The sequence below is a fragment of the Nelumbo nucifera genome, chromosome 8, assembly GCF_055504915.1.
Source record: "Nelumbo nucifera cultivar China Antique chromosome 8, China Antique-T2T, whole genome shotgun sequence".
Lineage (NCBI taxonomy): Eukaryota > Viridiplantae > Streptophyta > Magnoliopsida > Proteales > Nelumbonaceae > Nelumbo > Nelumbo nucifera.
The window spans coordinates 6,014,538-6,035,745 of record NC_142656.1 but is presented as its reverse complement, the minus strand read 5'-3'; the positions used below and the strand labels follow the sequence as shown (position 1 = coordinate 6,035,745).

General features: G+C 37.4%; 2 protein-coding genes across 2 annotated transcripts; both read left to right on the top strand.

Annotated features, from left to right (window-relative positions):
* Positions 1–2,393: 2,393 nt before the first annotated feature.
* Positions 2,394–7,267, top strand: LOC104600765 (protein NDL1-like). Its single transcript, XM_010263901.3, has 11 exons — positions 2,394–2,589; positions 4,279–4,378; positions 4,819–4,916; positions 5,093–5,181; positions 5,357–5,417; positions 5,527–5,613; positions 5,720–5,797; positions 5,879–5,935; positions 6,064–6,119; positions 6,240–6,375; positions 6,521–7,267. The coding sequence occupies exons 1-11, from the start codon at positions 2,530–2,532 to the stop codon at positions 6,740–6,742; spliced, it is 1,044 nt and encodes a 347-aa protein (XP_010262203.1). The 5' UTR covers positions 2,394–2,529; the 3' UTR covers positions 6,743–7,267.
* Positions 7,268–17,030: 9,763 nt separating this feature from the next.
* LOC104600764 (inorganic pyrophosphatase 1) lies at positions 17,031–19,646 on the top strand. The gene is made up of 4 exons (XM_010263900.3): positions 17,031–17,532; positions 17,841–17,962; positions 18,117–18,312; positions 18,696–19,646. The coding sequence occupies exons 1-4, from the start codon at positions 17,395–17,397 to the stop codon at positions 19,050–19,052; spliced, it is 813 nt and encodes a 270-aa protein (XP_010262202.1). The 5' UTR covers positions 17,031–17,394; the 3' UTR covers positions 19,053–19,646.
* The last annotated feature ends 1,562 nt before the right edge of the window (positions 19,647–21,208 follow it).

Below are 21,208 nucleotides of genomic sequence, written 5' to 3'. Positions count from 1 at the left end.
TACGGACGGATCAAGCCCAATCCAATCTAATAAAAATTTTGGACTGGATTGGTCCAATCCAATATGTCTTATTGGTCCATCCAATCTGTTCAAATTGATTTTGGACTGGACGGGGTTCAATCCAAAACCGATCCATTGACACCCTTACCGGTGTGGTCGGATTTTGAAAACCATGATTTTTACTCCTTTGAAACTGAGCTTTCGCACCAGAGCCTAAATCAGGCACCTTAGACCACTCGGCCCCTATCCAACCCATTAAATTGCTTAGTTGTCCAAACTCCCAACTCATCACATTCCTTAGTTATTTGGAGAGACAGGTGAAGTGAGGGCTACCCTCACAACATGCCGCAACATCAGCAAAGTTCTCACGTGCAACAATATTTTAATGTGGGTGGGTTCCCTGCTCCCTAGACGAGTCGTGCACCCAAAGTCTCTGAAGGAGCGGCAGCGGCAGCGGCAGGCAATCCGACAGCTAGCTTGAAGCTTATTACAAGGCCTCCATGAATCACTCAGCATCAACTGCATCACTCTGTAACTCTCATGTTGTGGTTGAAGAAGTTGAGGTGAGGCTGAGGCAGAACAATCAATCACCATTAATTATATCTCTGATTCTGAGGTGGTGATATGGGTGTCAACAGTAAATAAAGCAACGTGCTTCGATCACACTCTGGTCTCGTCTGTTGAGGGGCGAAGCCAAACCTATTAAGATTTAAAATTTATTGAATTTACTCTTACGAAACCAAACTTGTTGGGTTGACTGAAGGAGGAGGACATGGCAACTTACCAGGAATTGCTTCTTCCTGGTTTCTGGTTCCTTAGTCAAAGCTTCCGAGATTCGGACCTCTGAATAGAAAGAGTGGAATTTACGTTATAAGAGTAACCAACTTGATGTTAGTAACAAAGGTGTTTTAAATGCTTTAAATAAATTACGCAAACTCGACTTGAAGCAAAGATAAATTACACAAGACAAGAGGTTGGTGTCCTTCAAACCGGAGAACTCCACAAAGTGCTACGAATCCAATGAACATTAATACCTTAAACAAGTCAATGAATTTTTCATTTTTATATTATTATTATTATTATTTTATTACAGAGAATCTGAATCTGCTGTTAATATTTAACATTTATGATGTTATTAATACGCTGTTAACATTATGACATCAAGCCACCTATCCCTCAGCTCCCTATACACGAGTCAGCTCTTAATACTAGGGACCAGTTTGGGAGAGCTCAGTCGAAGAATCAGATGAGTTAAAAGTGCTTTGGGTAAGGTATTCAAAGGAGGCTGAAGTGAACGAGTCCCAATCTTCTACTCACGATGACTCTATTCACACCTACCCACATGAGATCGCAGCCATACATAGAGAATATCTCATATTCTTTCAAGAAGATAATATCATGTGGGTAAGTGTGTATAGAGTTCGTGTGAATAGGAGATCTAGAGTCGAAATGAACAGGCAATCTGCCCTACAAAATTTCAAATAAAAAATAAAAAATAATGTTGAGATGAGAAAATTCAAGTATTTAAAAAATCATTTATTTTCTGTTTAAAAGTTGAAACGGTGGTTTTTTATTCCAGTAAACAGGCGAAATAAACATCGGCGGTGGGCCTAGAAGGCCATCCAGGCATCCACGATCCATCCTCGAGTCAATAATGCACCCACAAATTGTCTCCCAAACCAGCATAAAAGCGAAAAAATAAAACAATGTGAAAAAAAAAATTAAATTAGTTGATTATAAGGACTAACAGGAGGATTCACTGTCTCTCACCGGCCCCACCAACAGATGATGCAAAACTAAAAGGGACGGTAGATGCCCACTTGCGAACTGGGCCCCATGGTTTTTGTGCATGGTATACGCTAAGAGACAGAATGGCAGATGACCAACTTGCACTCCTTTTACACAACGGTTGCAGAGCACATGTGGTTCATCGATTCCAACCGTCCGATTAGACCTTGCTACATCCACCGTTGATGAACTCAAATGTAAGTCCAACAGCTATGATCCACCGTAATGATTAGATCAAATCGTCATGATCATTTCTTTAAATTCCGATCATGGGTGTCAGATCGCCTTTAGCAGGCATCTGTCTTTTGCTGCGACCATCAGTGCTACTGCAACGCGGCTGTAGTACACACGCGGAAAAAAAGGTAACCCAACTGCCTTGAGATCATTAAACTGTAAAACCTGATTTGTATCAGGAGTGAGGTTGTTTTAGTAATTTCGTCCCTTTGCACCAGTCTGTCGGTCTCTAACCATGGTTAAGATAACCAAGGTATCCGGTTACATCCTGTTTAGTACGGGACCGGGACGTTCGAGCAGCTGCTGACGAGTGACGAGAAAGCGTCGGTGGGGATTAACCGTGGTTAAGTTGCAGTTAAGACATTCGAGAGCGAGAATCGCTTCGTATATAATTCGTCGAAGCCAAAACCAGAATTTCTCGAAGCACCTGCGGAAAGAGAGCAGCGAACAGCGAGAGAGAGAGAGAGAGACAAAGGTCTCGGCTTTCAGACATAGAGAGCCGCGGCCATGGCAGATTCCAGCGATTCTGTTTCTGTTGATATGGAGACAATCTCTCTAGGTGGAAAGGTCGTAGATTCTTCTCTAACAAAAAAAAGAAAAAAGATTTTTCTTTTTCTTTTCTTTTTTGATAATTTTGATGTGGAAAAATCATTCCTTTTTCATTGTAATTTCTTTTGTGTTCGTTTGTTTCCTTCCATTTTTGGGGAAAATTGGAAGGTTTCGGTTAATGAAGAGTCAGATCTTGACGCTTTTTTTTTCTTTTTTCAATTATTATTTTGGTTGGTTTTGATCGCTTGTTCTAATTATTTGAGCTTCGTTTTTGGGATTCTCCTTCGAAGAAAATGCGTTTTCTCTTTATATCTTGGGTTCTTGGAGTTGGATTCTATATGCATTATTGAAAATAGACGTTTCAACTTTCAATATGTTGGAGGTTTGGGCTTATGGTTTCTTTGATGGTTTTCGCCACAGCACTGGTCTTTCATTTTTTTTTATTCTGGTGTTGGTTAGGAAGGTTTTACGAAGCAATGAAGATTTCTATGGACATTTTGACTGCCTGCATAATTACATTTTAGATTTTTTATCAAATCTCGTTTGTAATGCAATAATTTGATTCCCTTAACATTGTTGGGAAAAGATTCTAAGTTTAGTTTTCTTTGGTTTCTACTTTCGGGGAATTTCAAATTTCTTGTTATTGTTTCAGATAGTAAATCCATACTTTCCCGGTTTCGTTACCATTGTCGACTCCAGATACAGTGTCGGTAGCTGTATTTATGGCAGTTGTTCTATCAATCAGTTTTGCTCTTTCAAACGATGTTCATGCTGTATTCCTTTTTTCTTTCTTCGGAGGTTTAAATTGGGCTGGAGGGAGTAAAACCCGTACCAACTTTAAATGATGGTTGGTTATATTCTTGTCTGTTTTTTGCAATTGGTCGTGATGGTCCATACGAATATGGTTTTTATTTCATGGAATGGTTCTTTCGTCCTTCAGGGTGTTCTTCAAATCTGTTTTTTCCTCCTTCAGATTCCTTGCTTAAATAAGATGCTGTTTCTGTATAGAGAAACTGAAGCTTTTCTTCTCGAGTAAAAACTTTAGTGTTGATTCTGGGAGCCGTTTCTAATTCTCGAGTTTCTTAAGATAGTGGATCCTTCTGTCTTCTTGTATTTGTTCGGATTCTTTTGCTTGTTTCAAAAGTAAAGCAAATACGCTAAACTTTTCCCCTTTTCATTTAGTTTTAATTTTTATTGTTCCTTGAAGAAAATTGTGACCTGCTGTTAAGTTGCTTCCATGTGAATGTATATTTTCTCCATTGTATATGGTGTTTTCCTTTTAAAGTTCCCTTTACAGCTTGCTGAAAGAACATAATGATTAGATTCAGGTATCCCTTTATATGCAATACTTGTACAAATAATTTAAGCTGCTGTAACGATTATGGAGTTGGTCTGCCAAAAAGGGATCTGGTCTAAGCCTTTTAAAGGGAATGAAGGTCACTTAATTGGGGGGGGGGTGTTTTAAGCTCTGAAGTTAGTTTTACCTTCATATAAAATAGGAATATTACTTGAGTATCAGGTGGTTAAGTAATACTATGCCAACCTTTGCTAGTTTTCAGTTCTTACTGCTCTAACAGTCCTTTTTTAAGTAAAAATTGTGAAAATTTAGTTGAAAGACTAATTGATATGTATGTGTTTTTCTTTCTCACAAAATGAATCTATAAAAATCTACCATTATTTACTGACAAAGTGACAATATGCTTCCAGGAACATATCGTACAAACCGGCTATGGTTCTGTTTCTGTTGCTGTGTTTGGAGATCAGGACAAACCGGCACTTGTTACTTACCCTGATTTAGCTCTAAACCGTAAGTCCAATGGTTTTAGGTGGACATCAGATTCATTGTTGTTTTGCTCTCACATTGTGTTTAATACGAGACATTCCCTTTGTTGCATATGCATTTCTTGTAATTGGCATATGTACTAATCTGTATTAAACAATGAGCTCAGCATATCCACTTTGAGTAATTTTCTTTGGGAGATTCACTTATCTCCTCCCAGAAACCTTAGGTTTAGAAATGGATTTTTAAAAGTAGGTAATAGGTGAATAAAACGAACTTGTGGCTAGGTTTTAAGGGGACACAGAAAAAAGATTAAATATGTAACTTCTATGTTACTTCAATTTTGTGGTTTATGCTTTCTTTATTACAAGGATATTTCTGTCACTAACATCTTCAATCTTGTTAATTACATTTATTTCATGAAATGTGATTTAGTTTTCCCTCTTCTTTTTCATGTCTTTGGCCAGATATGTCCTGTTTCCAAGGATTATTCTTCTGTCCAGAAGCTGCTTCTTTGCTGCTTCACAACTTCTGCATTTATCACATCAATCCTCCTGGGCATGAGGTCGGTAACTTGGTAGACTTGAATGCATATTCCATTTCCGTGGTTGTTTATTTTATTTTTTCCTGTTTTGTTTTTCTTCGAATTGAGTTTCTTGTGGAATATAATATGCATATCTGTTATTGAATGCCATTATTCACATGTTTTTTCTCTGGCTCTTTCCTCAAGAGCTCTTGCAGTTGGGAGCTGCTGAAATTTCTCCCGATATGCCTGTGCCTTCTGTTTATGACTTGGCGGATCAGGTTGCAGAAGTTCTTGACTACTTTGGGTAATCTCAGTTATCTACTTGCATTATTTATCTCTCTGTTTTATTTTGTTGGGGATTTCTCTTAAGATGTTGGATATGGTAATATATCTGCTGTATCAGTCAAACTGATGGCTCATTGGCAATATGCACCCATTGGAGTTGTCTCTGATTGCTTGGCTGTAATTCTTTTTTCCAGGCTTGGTGCAGTGATGTGCATGGGGGTAACAGCGGGTGCTTACATCCTTACCCTATTTGCTGTATGTCGTCTTTGTAGCCTTTTCTGTATGTTTTTGGATGCTTCAAAGTAGTTACCTCTTTGATAACTTTTACTGATAGATGCTTCTTCCTGCCTGCCTGATATTACAGATGAAATATAGGGAGCGGGTACTCGGTTTGCTACTTGTTTCTCCTCTATGCAAGGCTCCCTCTTGGACAGAATGGTTGTATAATAAGGTTCGTTATATGTATATTTTTATGTCATACTTCTGAAGCAAAGCATTATTTATATAACTTGTCTTGTATGCTTGATCTTATATTTGAAATTGTTGGTTATTTTCAGGTTATGTCAAATTTGCTTTACTTTTATGGGATGTGTGGTGTGCTGAAGGAGATCTTGCTTCAGCGTTACTTTAGCAAGGTAACCACTGCTTCTAATGTAACATTTGATGCTTTATTCTTGGTCATCTTTCTGAATTGTGTTTATGAACATTTATATCAGGAAGTTCGTGGTGATGGACAAGTCCCGGAATCAGATATTGTACAGGCATGCAGAAGTGTGAGTGTCCAGATCTTCCCTCCCTCCTCTTTAGTTAATGTAGATGCTGTAACTGTGAATTTAATGTTTAGGTAGTTGGGGAATGAACACCTGTTTGATTCACTTTTTTTTTTGGTTTATATGTACAGTTGCTTGGTCAAAAGCAAAGCACAAATGTTCTGCGGTTTCTTCAGGCGATTAATGGGTAAAGCTCATGTCTTAAATTGCCTTATTACTAATGATGATATGAATGGCATTAAAAAAATAGTTTGGGGTGAGTGATTGTTGGAGAGACTTATAAACCTGTGATGTTTCCAAATGGTAGGAGACGTGACATAACTGAAGGGTTGAAGAAACTACAGTGTCGGACACTAATATTTGTTGGTGAGAATTCTCCATTCCACTCGGAAGCTCTTCACATGACCGCAAAACTTGATAGAAGATACAGTGCCTTGGTTGAGGTATGTATTTTACATATTTTTACTCTGTCTAAGCATTATTGTAGAATTCAGGAGATGGGGGAAAGCATAGAGGGAGGGGAATACATGAAAATTAAATTAAAAGCTTACTAAAAGGAGGGTGGTGGTGGGTTGGAACACACTGCAGGTTCAGGCATGCGGATCCATGGTGACGGAGGAGCAGCCTCATGCAATGTTGATACCCATGGAGTATTTTCTGATGGGATACGGGTTGTACAGGCCGTGCCAGTTCAGTGGTAGCCCAAGGAGTCCGTTGAGCCCATCGTGTATCTCCCCGGAGTTGCTCTCACCGGAAAGCATGGGCTTGAAGCTAAAGCCGATAAAGACACGGGTTTCTCTGCAAGTTTGAAAACAGCAGGGAGGGAGGATTAATCCTGAATGTTGTAAAAAATAATCTATGTTTCGAGTTTTGATTAGTGGGGGTGAGGGGGATGATAACCATGCGGGACGGCGGGAGATCTCTTTGGGGGATTGTAGATAGTGAGAGAAGAGGAAAAAAAAAAAACAAAGGAAGATAAATATAGGAGGAAAGTAGAATTCATTTATTTGTAGTCAGTCATAAGTCATTTGAGCTGAGCTGTCTGTAAATCCAAGAGAAGAAACTGGGTTATGATGATGACGAGCAATAATAATAAAAGTGGTGGCGGTGGTTGCCTCAATCATGGCGGGGTTTGGAGGGTTTCGTTTTTCTTTATTTTTTTTTCTTCTCTTGGAACAGTTTCTGCAGCGGTGATGGATGATGGGTGTAAGTGTAATAAATTAAAGAAAAGCACAAACAGACACTAGATACCGGAATACACAAACGTTCTGTCCTACTATGTGGAATAGTGGTATACTAATTTTTTAATAATATATTAGGGAAAATTTTCGATCAGGACCTTGTACTTTGGCTCGAGTGATAATTTTATCTCTGAATTTTAAAATGTCGCCATCCAATACCAGAACTTTCAATTTGCGATAATCTAGTATTTGGTGTTCAATTTGCAACAAACTAGTATTTGGTGTTAATTCACCGTCAGTCAGCGCATAAAAAAGACATAAATACTCATTTCATTTTTCAATAATCGAGTTTGAATCATTTTTGAAATAACTAAAATGACCACTATACCGAGGGATTCCACAAAATCCATTGAACTGCTCTCAGATAATAAATAACCTCAAAAGACCTATTTACTCTCGCTAATTCAGCAATCTTTAACTACAGATTCAGCTTGAACCCTGCCCCCGCTACTCCTCAAGAACCCTTCTCCATTTCAAAATCCCTCTAAAGTCACAGATCCAACATGATAATTCCACCAAACACAGTTCATACTGCCGTTTGACCTTGCAATGTGCCTTACACTAGCAGAAAGCTATCCAGTTTGGTTCATAAAAACCATTGGATCTCTCGTCAACAAATGCTGACGTGGCATCCCACAGTAAATGTATCGGAAATCCCACATCACACCATGAACATCCCTCGTTGTAATCGGCAATATTGGTGGCTCCACCTTGTAGTTTAGTGGGGGAAATATTGAATCTTCACAAAACCTAGGAACCAAAAATCCACCTCCATTGTTTGCACCGCTTGGTGTCAGGATATTCGAGAATGAAAAATTTTTTTCCTTAGAATCCTCAATGTCATCGTCCTACGACAATCCCGTTGCAACCGACGGCATATGAACCATTTCGGAAAACAATCGATTCAGCGGTTCAAGACGTATTTTTTGCTAAAACTTCATTAGTATCAAGATTCGCTAGGAATATAACCGACTTGATTCTGCACAAAACCATGTGCCTAACGCAAGCCAGAGAACTAAAATCTAGAGAAGAAGAAGCCTGCTCCTCGTGGCCTTATGGGAAGAAATGGGATTCAGTCAGTGCAAAGTCCGTTCAAACAACAATGATAGCCTTATATTAGGAATATCTTCCCATGAAATAAAACATAGAAGTACGGAGATATTCCCGATGCAAGGCTGTTCGAACAGTGTTCGAACGGGCCTTGCAGTGACTTAAGCTGATCTCTTGCGGAAAGTAGTAAACTGTGGAACTAACGATGGGGATTTTTAACTCGTTTTGAAGTTATAGTATGAAAGACAACAAGTAAACTAATAATAAAAATAAACTATTTTCCTCAACAGATAGGTTGTGACTTTTGGAAATTCGTTCAAAAAACAAAAAAAAAAAACAAAAACAAAAACAGAGATCATAATCTCCTACAATATTGCTCGCCATCGAAAGCCCATTTCTCCTCTTTACTCTTCTACTTCAAGGATGCGAAGATGCTTCCCTGTTAGAGTAGGCATACCCTTCAAACGAACGATACCAGGTGATAAACTTTTCATTTTTGCAACCTCTTCTTCTTTTTCTATCTTGTCATCGCTGTTGTAGATGAATCGAGTGTGCTTCCTTGTAAACCCCGACATTTTCTTTTGGTTCACGTTCATCTTTCTTAGCAATGACCAAGTGACCAGAGTCTTTCGAGATTCAGCTACCTCTTTGTTCTTTCCATCTATCCCCATGACGGACTGAACACAAAGTAGAGTAATAGATTTTAGAATTCAATTGTATAGGAGGGAAAAAAAACGGTCAGTCAGTGGACACCACCTTTTCTGTCGTTCCTTTAACCCAAATGAAGAGAAAGAGAATACGGTAAAAAAAAGGAAAAGGGTAAAATCTAAATATTATCGTAAAGATTAATTTTGATATTATAAAATTATTTAAACTGCACCTGATGTCACGTAATGGCTTTGATTGATGATGAATTAACGCCAGGTGCCAGATTGTCCCAAATTGAAAATTCGGATATTAAATTATCACATTTTAAGTTTGGGACCAAATTGTCACTCCATCCAAATTACGATACTGATCGAAAATTTTCCCTAATATATATAGAGTAGGAGGCGTTGTCTGCCATGGTGCCGAGTGCGCTACCGCTCAAGCCGTTGCGCGTGTTTGAATTCCGAAGAAGCCAGCTGGCTTGCTGCTGCTAATTGCTAAACTCTCAAGCTGGTTGCGGCGGAAAAAACTTGTCGCCGTTTTTGAGAAAACGGCCCAGGCACCTTTGGGCTGCACATGACACGTTATAATGGTGGGCTGTGGTGTAAAAGAGGATTTACAATTGATATATTATTTTTAGCAGAAGAAGACAAGCAACGGAACGGACTGAGCTTGTAATTTTATACAACAACCTGGGCTTGGATTTTTGTTCTTCCACGTGGGTTTTGGCCCAATACTTCTAGCCTGATCCTACTCCAGCCCGACTGCCCGACTACAAACCTGCCTCCCAAACAGCCTAGGCTGTTTTCTTATCCCCCAAAACAAACTACAGTCATGATAGTATTTGGTATTTAAGGAAGATTTTTGTTTACAAAAAGCCCCAAGTATCTTATGTTCTACAGGGAGAGCGAGTTTGCTTTTAGTTTCCTGCTAGAAACTAAATTGGTTGTGGCTTAGTTTGAAGGCCCATGTTTAAAAATTTCAAAAAATTCTAAGGGGGGTTGGGATGCAATCATGCAATGTGAGAGAGAATGAGCTGAAATGGACAATCGTATATGGTATCGATAATGATTTTATCCATTAAAACTACAATCTAATAAATCATTCAGTTAAGCCTGTTTGGTTTAAGTTGTTCTCCAAAAAGCCGTCAACCTCTGAAACGGGAGGATATACAGGCAACATGGTTTTTAAAACAGGACTGGATAGGACGGTCGGACTTGAAAATTGGGAACCGGTCACTTGACCGGTTCTGTTTTCCCCCAAAACCACTTTTTTTCCCTAAAACCGTTGATTTTGTTCAGCAAACTGTTGAATCGGTTGGTTAATCATTCGAACGGTTTTGATCATTTTTAATTATTTTTATTTTTTTGTCAGAATGAGCTGACCGTTCAAGTCGAATGGTGGGATCGTTCAAACCGATAACCGGACCCCTGACCAGTTCGGTTTTAAAAACCATGACAGGCAATCATTCCATGGGTAAAATTGTTTGTCAAGGTATTTTCATCTAATAAAGAGTGATTGTAGTCCCTAGAGTTAGAGTATAAGAAAAAAATCCCATTCTATACACACACAATGCCCACCATGAATTGGCATCAATTACGGACAGACTCAATGCAGATTTTTGATTTCCACTGCAGAATTATAAATATTCAAAATGATAGGGCCAGAGATTTTATCTATTAAGATTCGGAAGATCATATGATAATGAAATGCTACAGTAAAATTGTACCGAAACAGTATAAAGGACATTTAACCCACAAGCAAAAAAATCTGTTGGAAAGACAATTGACTCCTGAATCCTCTCTCGCTTGAACGAGATCACATCTGCACCCTACAGATGGCGCCCAACGTTCACGTCTCAGCCTGGGATATGCTGCGGAGATTTTTTTCTGCACAGATAAACCTGGAATATTGTTTGTTGACACTCACCTTTTCTGGCTAGGTAATTGTAATTACCCATGTTCTTTATTTCTCAAGTAAATAAGGTACATGACCGTTTGAGCCACAAAAATTTTTATTAAAAAAGGTATTTTTGTTCCGTTCAAGTATTGGCAACTTTCCCTTTAGGTAAAAAAGTTATCTATCCACTTAGGAGATTGGGTACCGGGTAAGTGATACCAAGGAAAATAAACTTTCCTTTTCATCCCACAAAAATCTGAAGAAAGAATATGGGATTCTTGGTTAATGGGAACCAAAATCTCATTGACCAACTTTTCCTCCTCTCAAAATCCAAAAAAAGAATGCCCCCATAGTCTTTGATACAGATGCATACATTGACATTGCAAAAAAATTTAAAAAATAAAGAAATAATATACAAGAAAAATACATGCACAAGAAAATTGAAGTAGGGACATGATTAGAGGCCCATAATTTGACAATGGATTTGGAAGCCCATCAATCAGTACGATGTGCTCTTTTTTTCTTTACTTTAGATTTGAAACTGGTGGGGTTGATGATCATGCTGACTGAGTGACTGGTTGAGTAAGGACCTTGTTTGAACTCGGAAATTGGACAGTTGAAAAGGTGATGGTGAGCTTTTTGAGTTCAATACAATTAGACTTGGCAAAAAGTTGATCCAATTTGCGAATCCGACCCAATCCAACCCGAAAAACAGTGTTAGGGTCTCATATTTAACTATTTGAATTTGAGAATGACCAGACCTTACCTTGAAAAAACTGGGTTGGGTCATGGGTCAACCCATTGGCCTGATTGTTAGGTCTAATTGAGACTATTTATGTATTGTTAGAAGTTTCCACTCATTAATTTTTACTATTTAGTCTTTGCTCTTTATTGTTTATTCTTTAAGTTGTTAAGTATTCAAGCTTTTTTATTTTATCTTTGGAATTTTAAGGTTAATTCTTTCATTTTGGCATTTTTCATGTATTTTCTCTTTATTTTTTAAAGTTTCAGTTATTTTTTTGGGATGATACGAATTGATTCATTGGTCAATCCTAACCCGAATATTTAGGATTAGGGTCTAGCATTTGACAATCCAACTTGAAATTCAACCCAACCCGAATTCATCCAAAGTGTCTTGACCCAACCCAAACCTGATCCACCCAATCCAATTGCTAGGTCTAAATACAATGGATTTGGCCCATAAAACGTGGATAAGCACAAATCCACCCATACCTTTTTTTTTTAAATAATAAATAATTATAATAGGAGTGGTGAGGATTGAACACTAAACTATTTGGTCAAATAAGTTCTATTACCATGATAGATTTCAACTTGTAATGTTGATAAATTGCATTGCTTGAATATAGTGTTATATCATACTGCTAAGACAGTTCAGACTTACTCAAACTCAAACTCTTAGACTATATAGTCAATCTCAATTCTCTCAAATTCTATCGTAACATAACAAATACAATTATATCATTAGTAGGTATCATATAGTCACACATGGCTTTGTTGAGTTGAATCCTATGCATTTTTTAACCTTTCATCATTTTTTTTTTCTGTAACCGCTCAGTCTTGCTTATATTTCACACGATGAAGAATTAAAAATATGATCAAAATAGAAAAAAATATACAAGGCAAAATGTGTATTAGCATTTTAGTGGAGTGTTTATGAGACTTATATTCAAAAGGTTGGGAGAAAGAGTTACTCTAGCCCATTGTTTACCAGATGGGAGATCCTTTAGCTTTAGCCATGTTTTGAATCTGGCTTGTACTCCAAATTAGTCCTATTCCTCCCAAAAATTCTTGGGTTGTCTAGCGAAGTAAATTAAACCGAGGTTGTGAGATTTGGACTGCAAAGAAAATTGGAAAGTGTTCTATAATGTGAATTTTTTTTTCTTGTTGTCGGTTCCAAAAATAAATTAAAACAGTTTTGTTTGAAAACAGATTGTTTTTCGTGTAGTATTTTTTTGTTTTCAAAACTGAAATAAAAAACATGTTCTTAATCTGGCTTCAAAAACATGTTTTCATTTGATTATTCAACAATATGTTCCATAAATCATATAATTTCTATACCAGAAAATTTGTTTTGTTTTAAAAATCAATTTTTTGTTGATTCTAAAACATGTATCGTTTTTTAAAATAAAACCAACTTGTTTTTCCTTAGAAAACAAAAACAGAGTTCAAGAATATGTTTTTATTTTTTGCTGATGTGGCAATCCCAATATATAACAAATGAACTGAGATACTATTGGCATCCAAAATATCAAAAGAAAAGAAAAGAAAAAATGGGCTTTCAACCACATCATCCCTCCAGTCCATGGTGGGTGGATTGATCAATGAACTGAGACACTATAACCTCTTTAAGCTCTATTTGACAGAGAATTGAAGGTAATGTCCATTAGATTAACATCATTTTGCAAACTCGGATTGGATATGGCGGTTGAAGTGGTGAAGCAAAGATTCAGTGAACTTTGGTCTTTCATGTCTGGTCTGGTCTGGTCTAACAGGGTAATTTCCAAGTAATTTTAATTCATCAAAATCCACATTAGCTCTTGGTAAAAAGATCATGATAGTCCATAGAGAACCAAATGCGTTCGTTTGTTTGAAGCCACACGGAGCATTATCTTTTTAAATCCTTAGTGTGTTGATGACCTGAGACAACTTCAATTCATTTGGCCATTTCGACTTCAATTTCAATTCATTTAGGGTTCTGATGTACAGAAGAAGTTGGTGAGACTTGACCTTGAGAGATTACTGTGTCTAGTAAGTAGCTGATTTTGTTTCTATATTGAGTCATTGTGGGTTTATTTTTTGAGCAAACTGTCCAAGCTTCTATATTGACTCGTGTGGTTAGGCTAAAACTGGTGAGAAACTTTGTTTACTTTGAAAGAGAATGAGAATGCAATAGAAGATATGCATCACTTCACATCTCTCTGATCATTCTTTCAAAACAAGAGAAACCATGGGTTTTGTAGCTCAAAAACCACTGGGCTTCCTAGGGAAGACAATTAAACATCTAACTTGTGGTAATTAAAAAAAAAAAAACCCACATGTGAATGTTCTAGTCATTTGTTTTCTTTTCCTGTTCCTGAACTAAGAACCCAATAAAGATGTTATTGAAATGGATGTCTCACTTCCCAAAACCACATGGTGAAAACTGATTTATGAACATCCATGCACAGAAAAAAGTATTTAGGTTTCAATTGAACAGCTCTAATTCTTTGTGTGTGAATGTGAAAGAATTACAACAAAGGAAACGGAAACCTTATGCTTGGCCCAGGTTTGTGGTTGTTCAAAACAACTGATGAACAAAAGCTGACACCAAACTGAAGACTCCCCTTAAAGGATGGAAGGAGAAATGGCTTCCTATCTTATTATGGATGGATAAGAAAGCCACGCTCGCTGCCCATGTTTGAAACACTGTTTTAAAACCGACCCAGAGGCTAAATCGTTTTCTCCACCAGGTCGTGGGTAGATCTGTTTATGGGCCGGGCCGGGTTTGGGCCAAGTTTTATATATGTATCAACAGAATACACTCAGGCCTAAGCCCGATCTCGGCCAGAAATTTGAAAACATAATTTTTTTTCTTTTTTAATTCAATATAAGTGTTTTATTTATATTAAAAATCTTCAAAACTCAAAAATAATACACATCTCATTATTACTTGAAAGAAAAAGAGAAGAAGAACAAAGGGAAAATATAGTACATATATATTTTTATAAAATAAAATATATTTTTATTATTTAATATATTGTATCAAGTCAGGCTCGGGCTTGGGCAGGGTTTTTTTGAAAAAGCTCGAGCTCGACTCGAAAAAAGTCGGGCCCGGTTCTTTAGGCCCAAGCCCGACCGTTTAATGGATTTAAACGATCTGGTCTAGTCTGACCGTTTAATGGGTTTGGGTGGGTTGGATTGGGTTAAAATGGGTTTGGGTTGAACCCAACCCATTTAGTTTTATATAATTGGGTCGTTAATGGGTTGGCGGGTTAGATGGGTTGGGTTGAAGCTCAACCCAAACCAAACACAACCCAACTCGCCCAATTGCCACTGCTAAGTGTGTGTGTGTATATTATCAATAAATAATGTATAATTATGTTTTAGATATGTTATATATATTTTTTATATTTAATTTATATTTTTTAATATTTTATTTAAAAAATATAAAAATTTGCAAATTGAGGTTAAAAAATATTTTTTCCACGAAAATAGAAGGACAAGGTGCCTACAGCTCAATGAGACGCATAGATCTCAAGGTGTTAACGATTCGAATGATTCAACCACCTTATGGGCAGATGATCCTTCCATTGCCGAAATAAACTCCTAGTTTTGTTGGAATGCTTCAGTGAAGTTCACCAATTAACAATTAAAGGATGGAACTAATCATGCAGGGAAGTCCTGTTGACAGCCCAAGCTGTTGAACGTGGACATATCCGGATTCATCAAAGACAATTTTTCTGGCAATACTTGGCGAAAGGCACTGAGAAGAAGAAGATATAACGAGCTTTTGAGGTCTTAAGATTTAAATTTTTTATAAATATTCTAATCTACCATGGTCTATTAAATTGTTAGGTACGAAAGAGATTGAGGTACAAAAAAGTGTGCACGTTATCTTTTAGGTACAGAAGATTTTAACACAAGCAAATTAAGAAGATGTCAATATGTTGACGATCATGTGCACGTTATCTTATTTCAGCCTATTTAACACCATTTAATTGCTTGCTGGACCGGTGTCAACAAAATGGATATATGGGGTGCTCTCAGGAACATGGTCCGAGTCATGAATCAAATTTGATAGGCGTAGAATGAAAGTATAAACCTCACGTTCACCGAATCACCGGTTCATGGACTCTGACCATTGTAGCTCATAGATTACGATGCACAAAAACGAGAAAGCGTTGCTAGTTATAGGCTTAATGGTTGCTTTGTGTTCGACGATATGCATCACAGAATGATTCCTTTTATTTTTTCTTTCTAATTGAAAAAAAAAATAAGAAAACCAAGCGTCATATAAAAAACAAAAGGGAAGCATAATCAAGTTCAGTCCAGCACTGCAGCCCGAGAAAAAGAAGGGTAACATGATATCCGTGGTTCACTCTCGTGATCTCACTGACTCTCTCTCTGTCTTTCTTTCTCATCCCACCAAAGATAGAAAGGATGATCGATCCTATTCCTAATGTCATCTAATCACCTTTCTTTCTTTATTCATTCATTCACTTTATAGAGTGGATGGTGTCACAGATGGCACTCCACTACCTGTACCCATAATATTGGATGCCAATGCCCGGTCTAGGCTCTAGCTTGGTGCTGGGACCACTGCCTATGATCACTCGCTCGTGACATATCACACATGTGATCCGTTAAGGGTTCCCTCATTTTCATCCGTCGGATTTACATATCCCACTGGAACTGAAATCACATGCGCCATTGTGTCTTGTGTGTGTTTTCTCCCAACGGTATCATTATAAGTTATAAAACAGCTTTGGAAATTGGAATGGAAGAGAGCATAGAGAGAACAGAAAGAAGCCTCCCACGTTTCCTTCTCTCCTACAGTCCTACTCTTTTAACTCCAGTCAAATCCAACGGTTTTCCTATTCTCCTTCCTTCCATCCTACTTCAAACAAGGCAGGCGTCAACGGTCCAGATTCCCTTCCCCTGCCATATCCACATCTCCGAAGTTTCATCACCTTAAAATTAAAACATAATGGAATGGATAATCATTAATTAATTAAGTAATTGCCAATCCAACATGCAGGAACTGTGGGGGCACATATTCTCCGATGCTCCCACAGTCATCCGATCATAAAAATTCCATCTCCAACGAACGGATGCTCTTAGCCTTATATTATTATATTCCTCATCAACTGGATCCATCATTTAGTTATGGGCCCACTCCATCCAGAAGAAGCGGCCCAATCACATCCCTTTTCCCTAGTTCCCTAATCCCTATCTATCTATCTATTTCTATCCATCAGGAAATAGAAACAACATTCCCCCAAATACTTGCGCGCGCGGTTCCGAACTCCTAGAGTCCTAGTTGCAGTTACACGCCGAGAATCGACGAAGGAACTAGAACAGAATATTCGCCTCTCTTTGCTACAACTGCCTGACACGTGTCATAATCCCAGCGAATATTCCTATATTCCCGATTTTCTTCTTTGATCTTCACACGGATGTCACAACCATGTGATTAAGATGCCACCTCTTTATCACGTAATCCATATCAAAATCCAACGGCTAAGAGATTGTTATACTGTTGAACGAAAATCTGAGACATATACCAGAACACACGTTCTGAGAAGCCAGCCAGTCCCACGAAAAAGCACGGAGTCTCTGAATCGGACGCCACTAAACACGCAATTCCATGGTGGCTGGGGCACCAAAGAACGGATTCCTTCTCCTGCTAGACCTGTCCGGCTGTACCTCCCTTCCGTTGTCAAGCACAAGTCTGTCTCCTATATTATATATACCTCCGCCTCTCCATTGCTTTCTTGTCTGCAACCAACTCAAGACACAAGCTCTCTCCTTTTACCCTTTCTTCCTGCATTGATCATCGATCAAGCGTTCGTTTCTTTTTAGCCCGGAAAACCGCTCTTGGTACGTCGGGATACCAGTGCGAATATGGCTGCAGTCGTCGTCGTTTTCGATTTCGATAAGACGATTATCGATTGCGATAGTGATAATTGGGTCATCGACGAGATGGGTGCGACCCAGTTATTCGATCAGCTCTTGCCCACCATGCCTTGGAACCCTCTCATGGTGCGCATCTTTTTCTACTACTCTTGTTTGTGATTTCCCATTACTAGTTCCGTGTTTCTGAATGTGATTTCCCATTCTTTGGTTTTTCTGTTTCTTTCCCTCAACATTGTTGTTGATGGACTGATGGGGTGTTGAATGAATCCTTAAATCAGAGCTCCAAGCCTACCTTCTGTTTCTTTCAAAGAGGGACATTTTTAGGGGGTCTATGGGAGGCATTCTTCGTTCTTTTTCTTTTTCTGTGGGTTTCTTTGTTCGTACTTTAATAATGAAACAGAGACTAATTGTTCTTGCTCTGTTAATGTTTGCAGGATAGAATGATGAGCGAATTTCACTCTCAGGGAAAGACGATTGAAGACATAGCAGATTGCTTGAGACGGGCTCCATTGCATCCCAACATCATCACAGCCATTAAATCTGCCCATGCATTAGGGTAATTTTTACTGCATGATTTCTATTTCCATCTTTCTTTTGTTGAGGGAAGAAGGGAAAAGAAAAAACTTTAATTATCAGAACTATTTTTCTAGCAACCCAAAAGTAATAAAAAAGGAACATTTTAACGCGTATCTTTTTTCAAAATATTTCAGATGTGACCTGAGAATTGTGAGCGATGCGAATTCGTTCTTCATCGACACCATCTTGAAGCATCATGGGCTGATGGATTGTTTCACAGAGATTAACACAAACCCAAGTTATGTTGATGACGAGGGGAAGCTCAGGATCTTCCCTTTCCATGATTTCACCTCATCTCCTCATTCTCCTTGCCCTCCTAACATGTGCAAGGTAAACATTATTTAATTATTTACTTAATTGGTTTGTCAATTTGAACAATTTGATCACGACAACTCTAGAAACAGTTGTCTTTCTGCTAAGGTGGGCCTTAGTCATGGTCACGTTGATGGGTTTTGGCAGATGCGAAGATACAGTAACATGTTAACCAATCAAGCTATAAAAAAACTGGCTTAATTTGTTTTTCTTTGTTAATGGAGCCCACTTGTGCAATTGAAAGTGTGATAGAATCTGTATTTCTTTTGTAGTTTTAAATTGATTTACAACTTTGGTCACAAGTGAAATGACTTGGGTTTTCTTTGAATTTCGGACTTCTGTCTGGTGTTTGAATTTTGACGCTTGTGGACTAAGCAGTTTTTTTTTTTTTCTTTTAACAGGGTCTAGTGATTGAAAGGATACGAGAATCTGTTTCGGCAGAGGGGAAGAAAAGATTCGTCTACCTTGGAGATGGAAAGGGTGATTTCTGCCCAGCTCTGAGGCTCGGCGAAGGAGAATATGTTATGCCCCGGAAGAATTTTCCACTCTGGGAACTGATTCATAACAATCCATTGCTCGTCAAGGCAGAGGTCCATGAATGGAGCGATGGAGAGGAGCTTGAAAGGATTTTACTGCAACTCATCAACACCATCCTTGTCGAAGAAAACAACAGTTTGATCTCGGTGGATTGCAATTTCCACACAATTCCTATCTCTACCCACGAACCCCTCCCCAAAGCTCTCCCCGTTCATCATTAGTGGCTTTTAGCTAATTCACACTTGAATCAAATGTCGGCCATGACAACTCTTGTAATTTTTAATTGGTTTTTGGAACCTTTTAGTAACCGGTGGCAGCTAGTTTAGTTCTTCTATGTATCTTGTTCCGTTACTTCCGTAAGACGCCAAGTAGCGACGAAGATACAAGCTTCTTTAGTTTAGTTTTCTTCCTTTTACCCTGCTTTTAGGCGTTTCTGGGTAGAGCTGGCAAATCCATCATCCCGAAGGCAGATCCTAAAAACAGCCCTTATACAGCTAATCCGTGCCCTGAAATTTAAAGGAATCTCTCCAAGTTTCTAGCAGCAAATCCACACCGGTCAAAATTTTGTGGGTAAATTACAGACTGTCACCCATCTGTGTACTTGGGGAATTGGATAACCCCAAAACTTTGATTTTCAACAAAGGTCCGCCCTTAACTTTTAGAGTCTAGCAGTATGCCCCCACTGGCACTGTTTGCATTCCAATTCCATCAGTGCTTGTTTAACCATTTCTAAAACCCAAACTGCCTTTGTATCTTTTTATGAGATTATGTTGTCGAAATTTCATGAAATACAATAAAAAAGCAGAAAAATAAAAGGAAAAGCAGGAAATTGTAGAAAATACAGCAAATAAAAAAGAAAAATACTTCAATGCAAACAAAACAAAACAAGGAAATTGAGAAAAGACAATAAAGGTACAAAATTACAGACAAATAAAAAGGAAAAAGTACAAACAAAGTAATAAACAACAAGAAAAAGAATACAAAACCCATCCAGCTCTCCAAAGATGGTACTCTTGTAACTTACCCAAATTTTAATTTTAAACGTTAATAGTTACTTGTTGAAATGGCTTTGTTAAATTAGGTTACGTTTGGCAAGTTTTTCTGGTTTATCGTCTTTATTGCCAAATAGAAAAGTTTTGAAAAACCCAAAAGACCAAACAAAAAGGCTTGCCAAATACTACCTTATTAATGGTAGATCACATAGAAGATGGAACTACCCTATACTTTGGAGATTGTGACATAAAGGTTGTGTTTGGTACAAGTTTCAGTTCTTTTCCTGACCTTTTTGTTTAAACCAAACACAACATTAGGCCCACACTTTCACTTAGGGGTGAACATTATTCGGTTAAAACCGAATTACCGAATCAAAAATTTTGATTTTAGTTTTTTCCGGTTTTGGGTTATTTGGTTCGGTTAATTTGACTTTTAGTAATTTTGGTTTTTGGTTTCGGTTTATAGATTTAGAAATCTAGTTAACTAAAAAAACTGAATTAACTAAAATTCATTATATAATATAATAATATATAATATGCTATATATTTATATATACAATGTATTATAATGAAACTAAATTTCATAATATATATTATAATATATAATATTATAAATATATATATTAATTAAATTTGATTTTTAACCGAAATAACTGAATTGAAAATTTTGGTTCGATTATTTTGGTTTTATTGTAATTGGTTTCGATTTTCAATTTTTTTAATTTGGTTTTAACAGGTTCGGTTTATTCGGTTCGGTTTTTAACTAAATAAACCGAATGCTCACCCCTACTCTCACTCGTGACAATTAGGTATATTATACTTTTAGATTTGAATACTTTAGTCTATTATTTAGCATTTTGTCAACATATGATGTGGCATGTGTCTTTAAACATTTCTAAAACCATTAAAACTTGTTTTTCTCCCCTTCTTAGGCTGCATTTGACATTCCTTATTTTAAGGACACATCTGCTTTTTGTTGTTGCAAACTCAGTGTTCAAAGAGGTATTTTAATTGTAAAAATGAGATAAATCCTTAAATAAGGAATGCCAAATGCAGCCTTAGGCCATGTTTGGGAGTGCTTAAATTAAAAATAAATGCTTATTTGAATAAGCACTTATTTGCATTTGGCACGTTTGGTAGTCTTCTTCTTCAATAAGCATTGTGACTATTTTGTCTTTTATTTTCTTTCGAATTTTCAAAATATACTCTTATTAAAGCACTTTTACTAAATTATTATTTTTTTTATAAAAACACTTTTGTGAAAGTACTTTTGTAAGTGTACTTTTACTAAATTACTTTTATGCAAGCACTTATATAAAAGTACTTTCTGAAAAGACTTATAAAAGTACTGCAAAAGCACTTTTACGAAAGTACTTTTTAAAATT

Bases quoted from the DNA above. Each gene is read 5' to 3' on its own strand.
- LOC104600765 (XM_010263901.3), top strand. From the start codon at position 2,530: ATGGCAGATTCCAGCGATTCTGTTTCTGTTGATATGGAGACAATCTCT. The intron at 4,379-4,818 runs GTAAGTCCAATG...GTCTTTGGCCAG, and splicing joins CCCTGATTTAGCTCTAAACC to ATATGTCCTGTTTCCAAGGA. The intron at 5,614-5,719 runs GTTCGTTATATG...GGTTATTTTCAG, and splicing joins CAGAATGGTTGTATAATAAG to GTTATGTCAAATTTGCTTTA.
- LOC104600764 (XM_010263900.3), top strand. From the start codon at position 17,395: ATGGCTGCAGTCGTCGTCGTTTTCGATTTCGATAAGACGATTATCGAT. The intron at 17,533-17,840 runs GTGCGCATCTTT...TAATGTTTGCAG, and splicing joins TGCCTTGGAACCCTCTCATG to GATAGAATGATGAGCGAATT. The intron at 17,963-18,116 runs GTAATTTTTACT...AAAATATTTCAG, and splicing joins AAATCTGCCCATGCATTAGG to ATGTGACCTGAGAATTGTGA.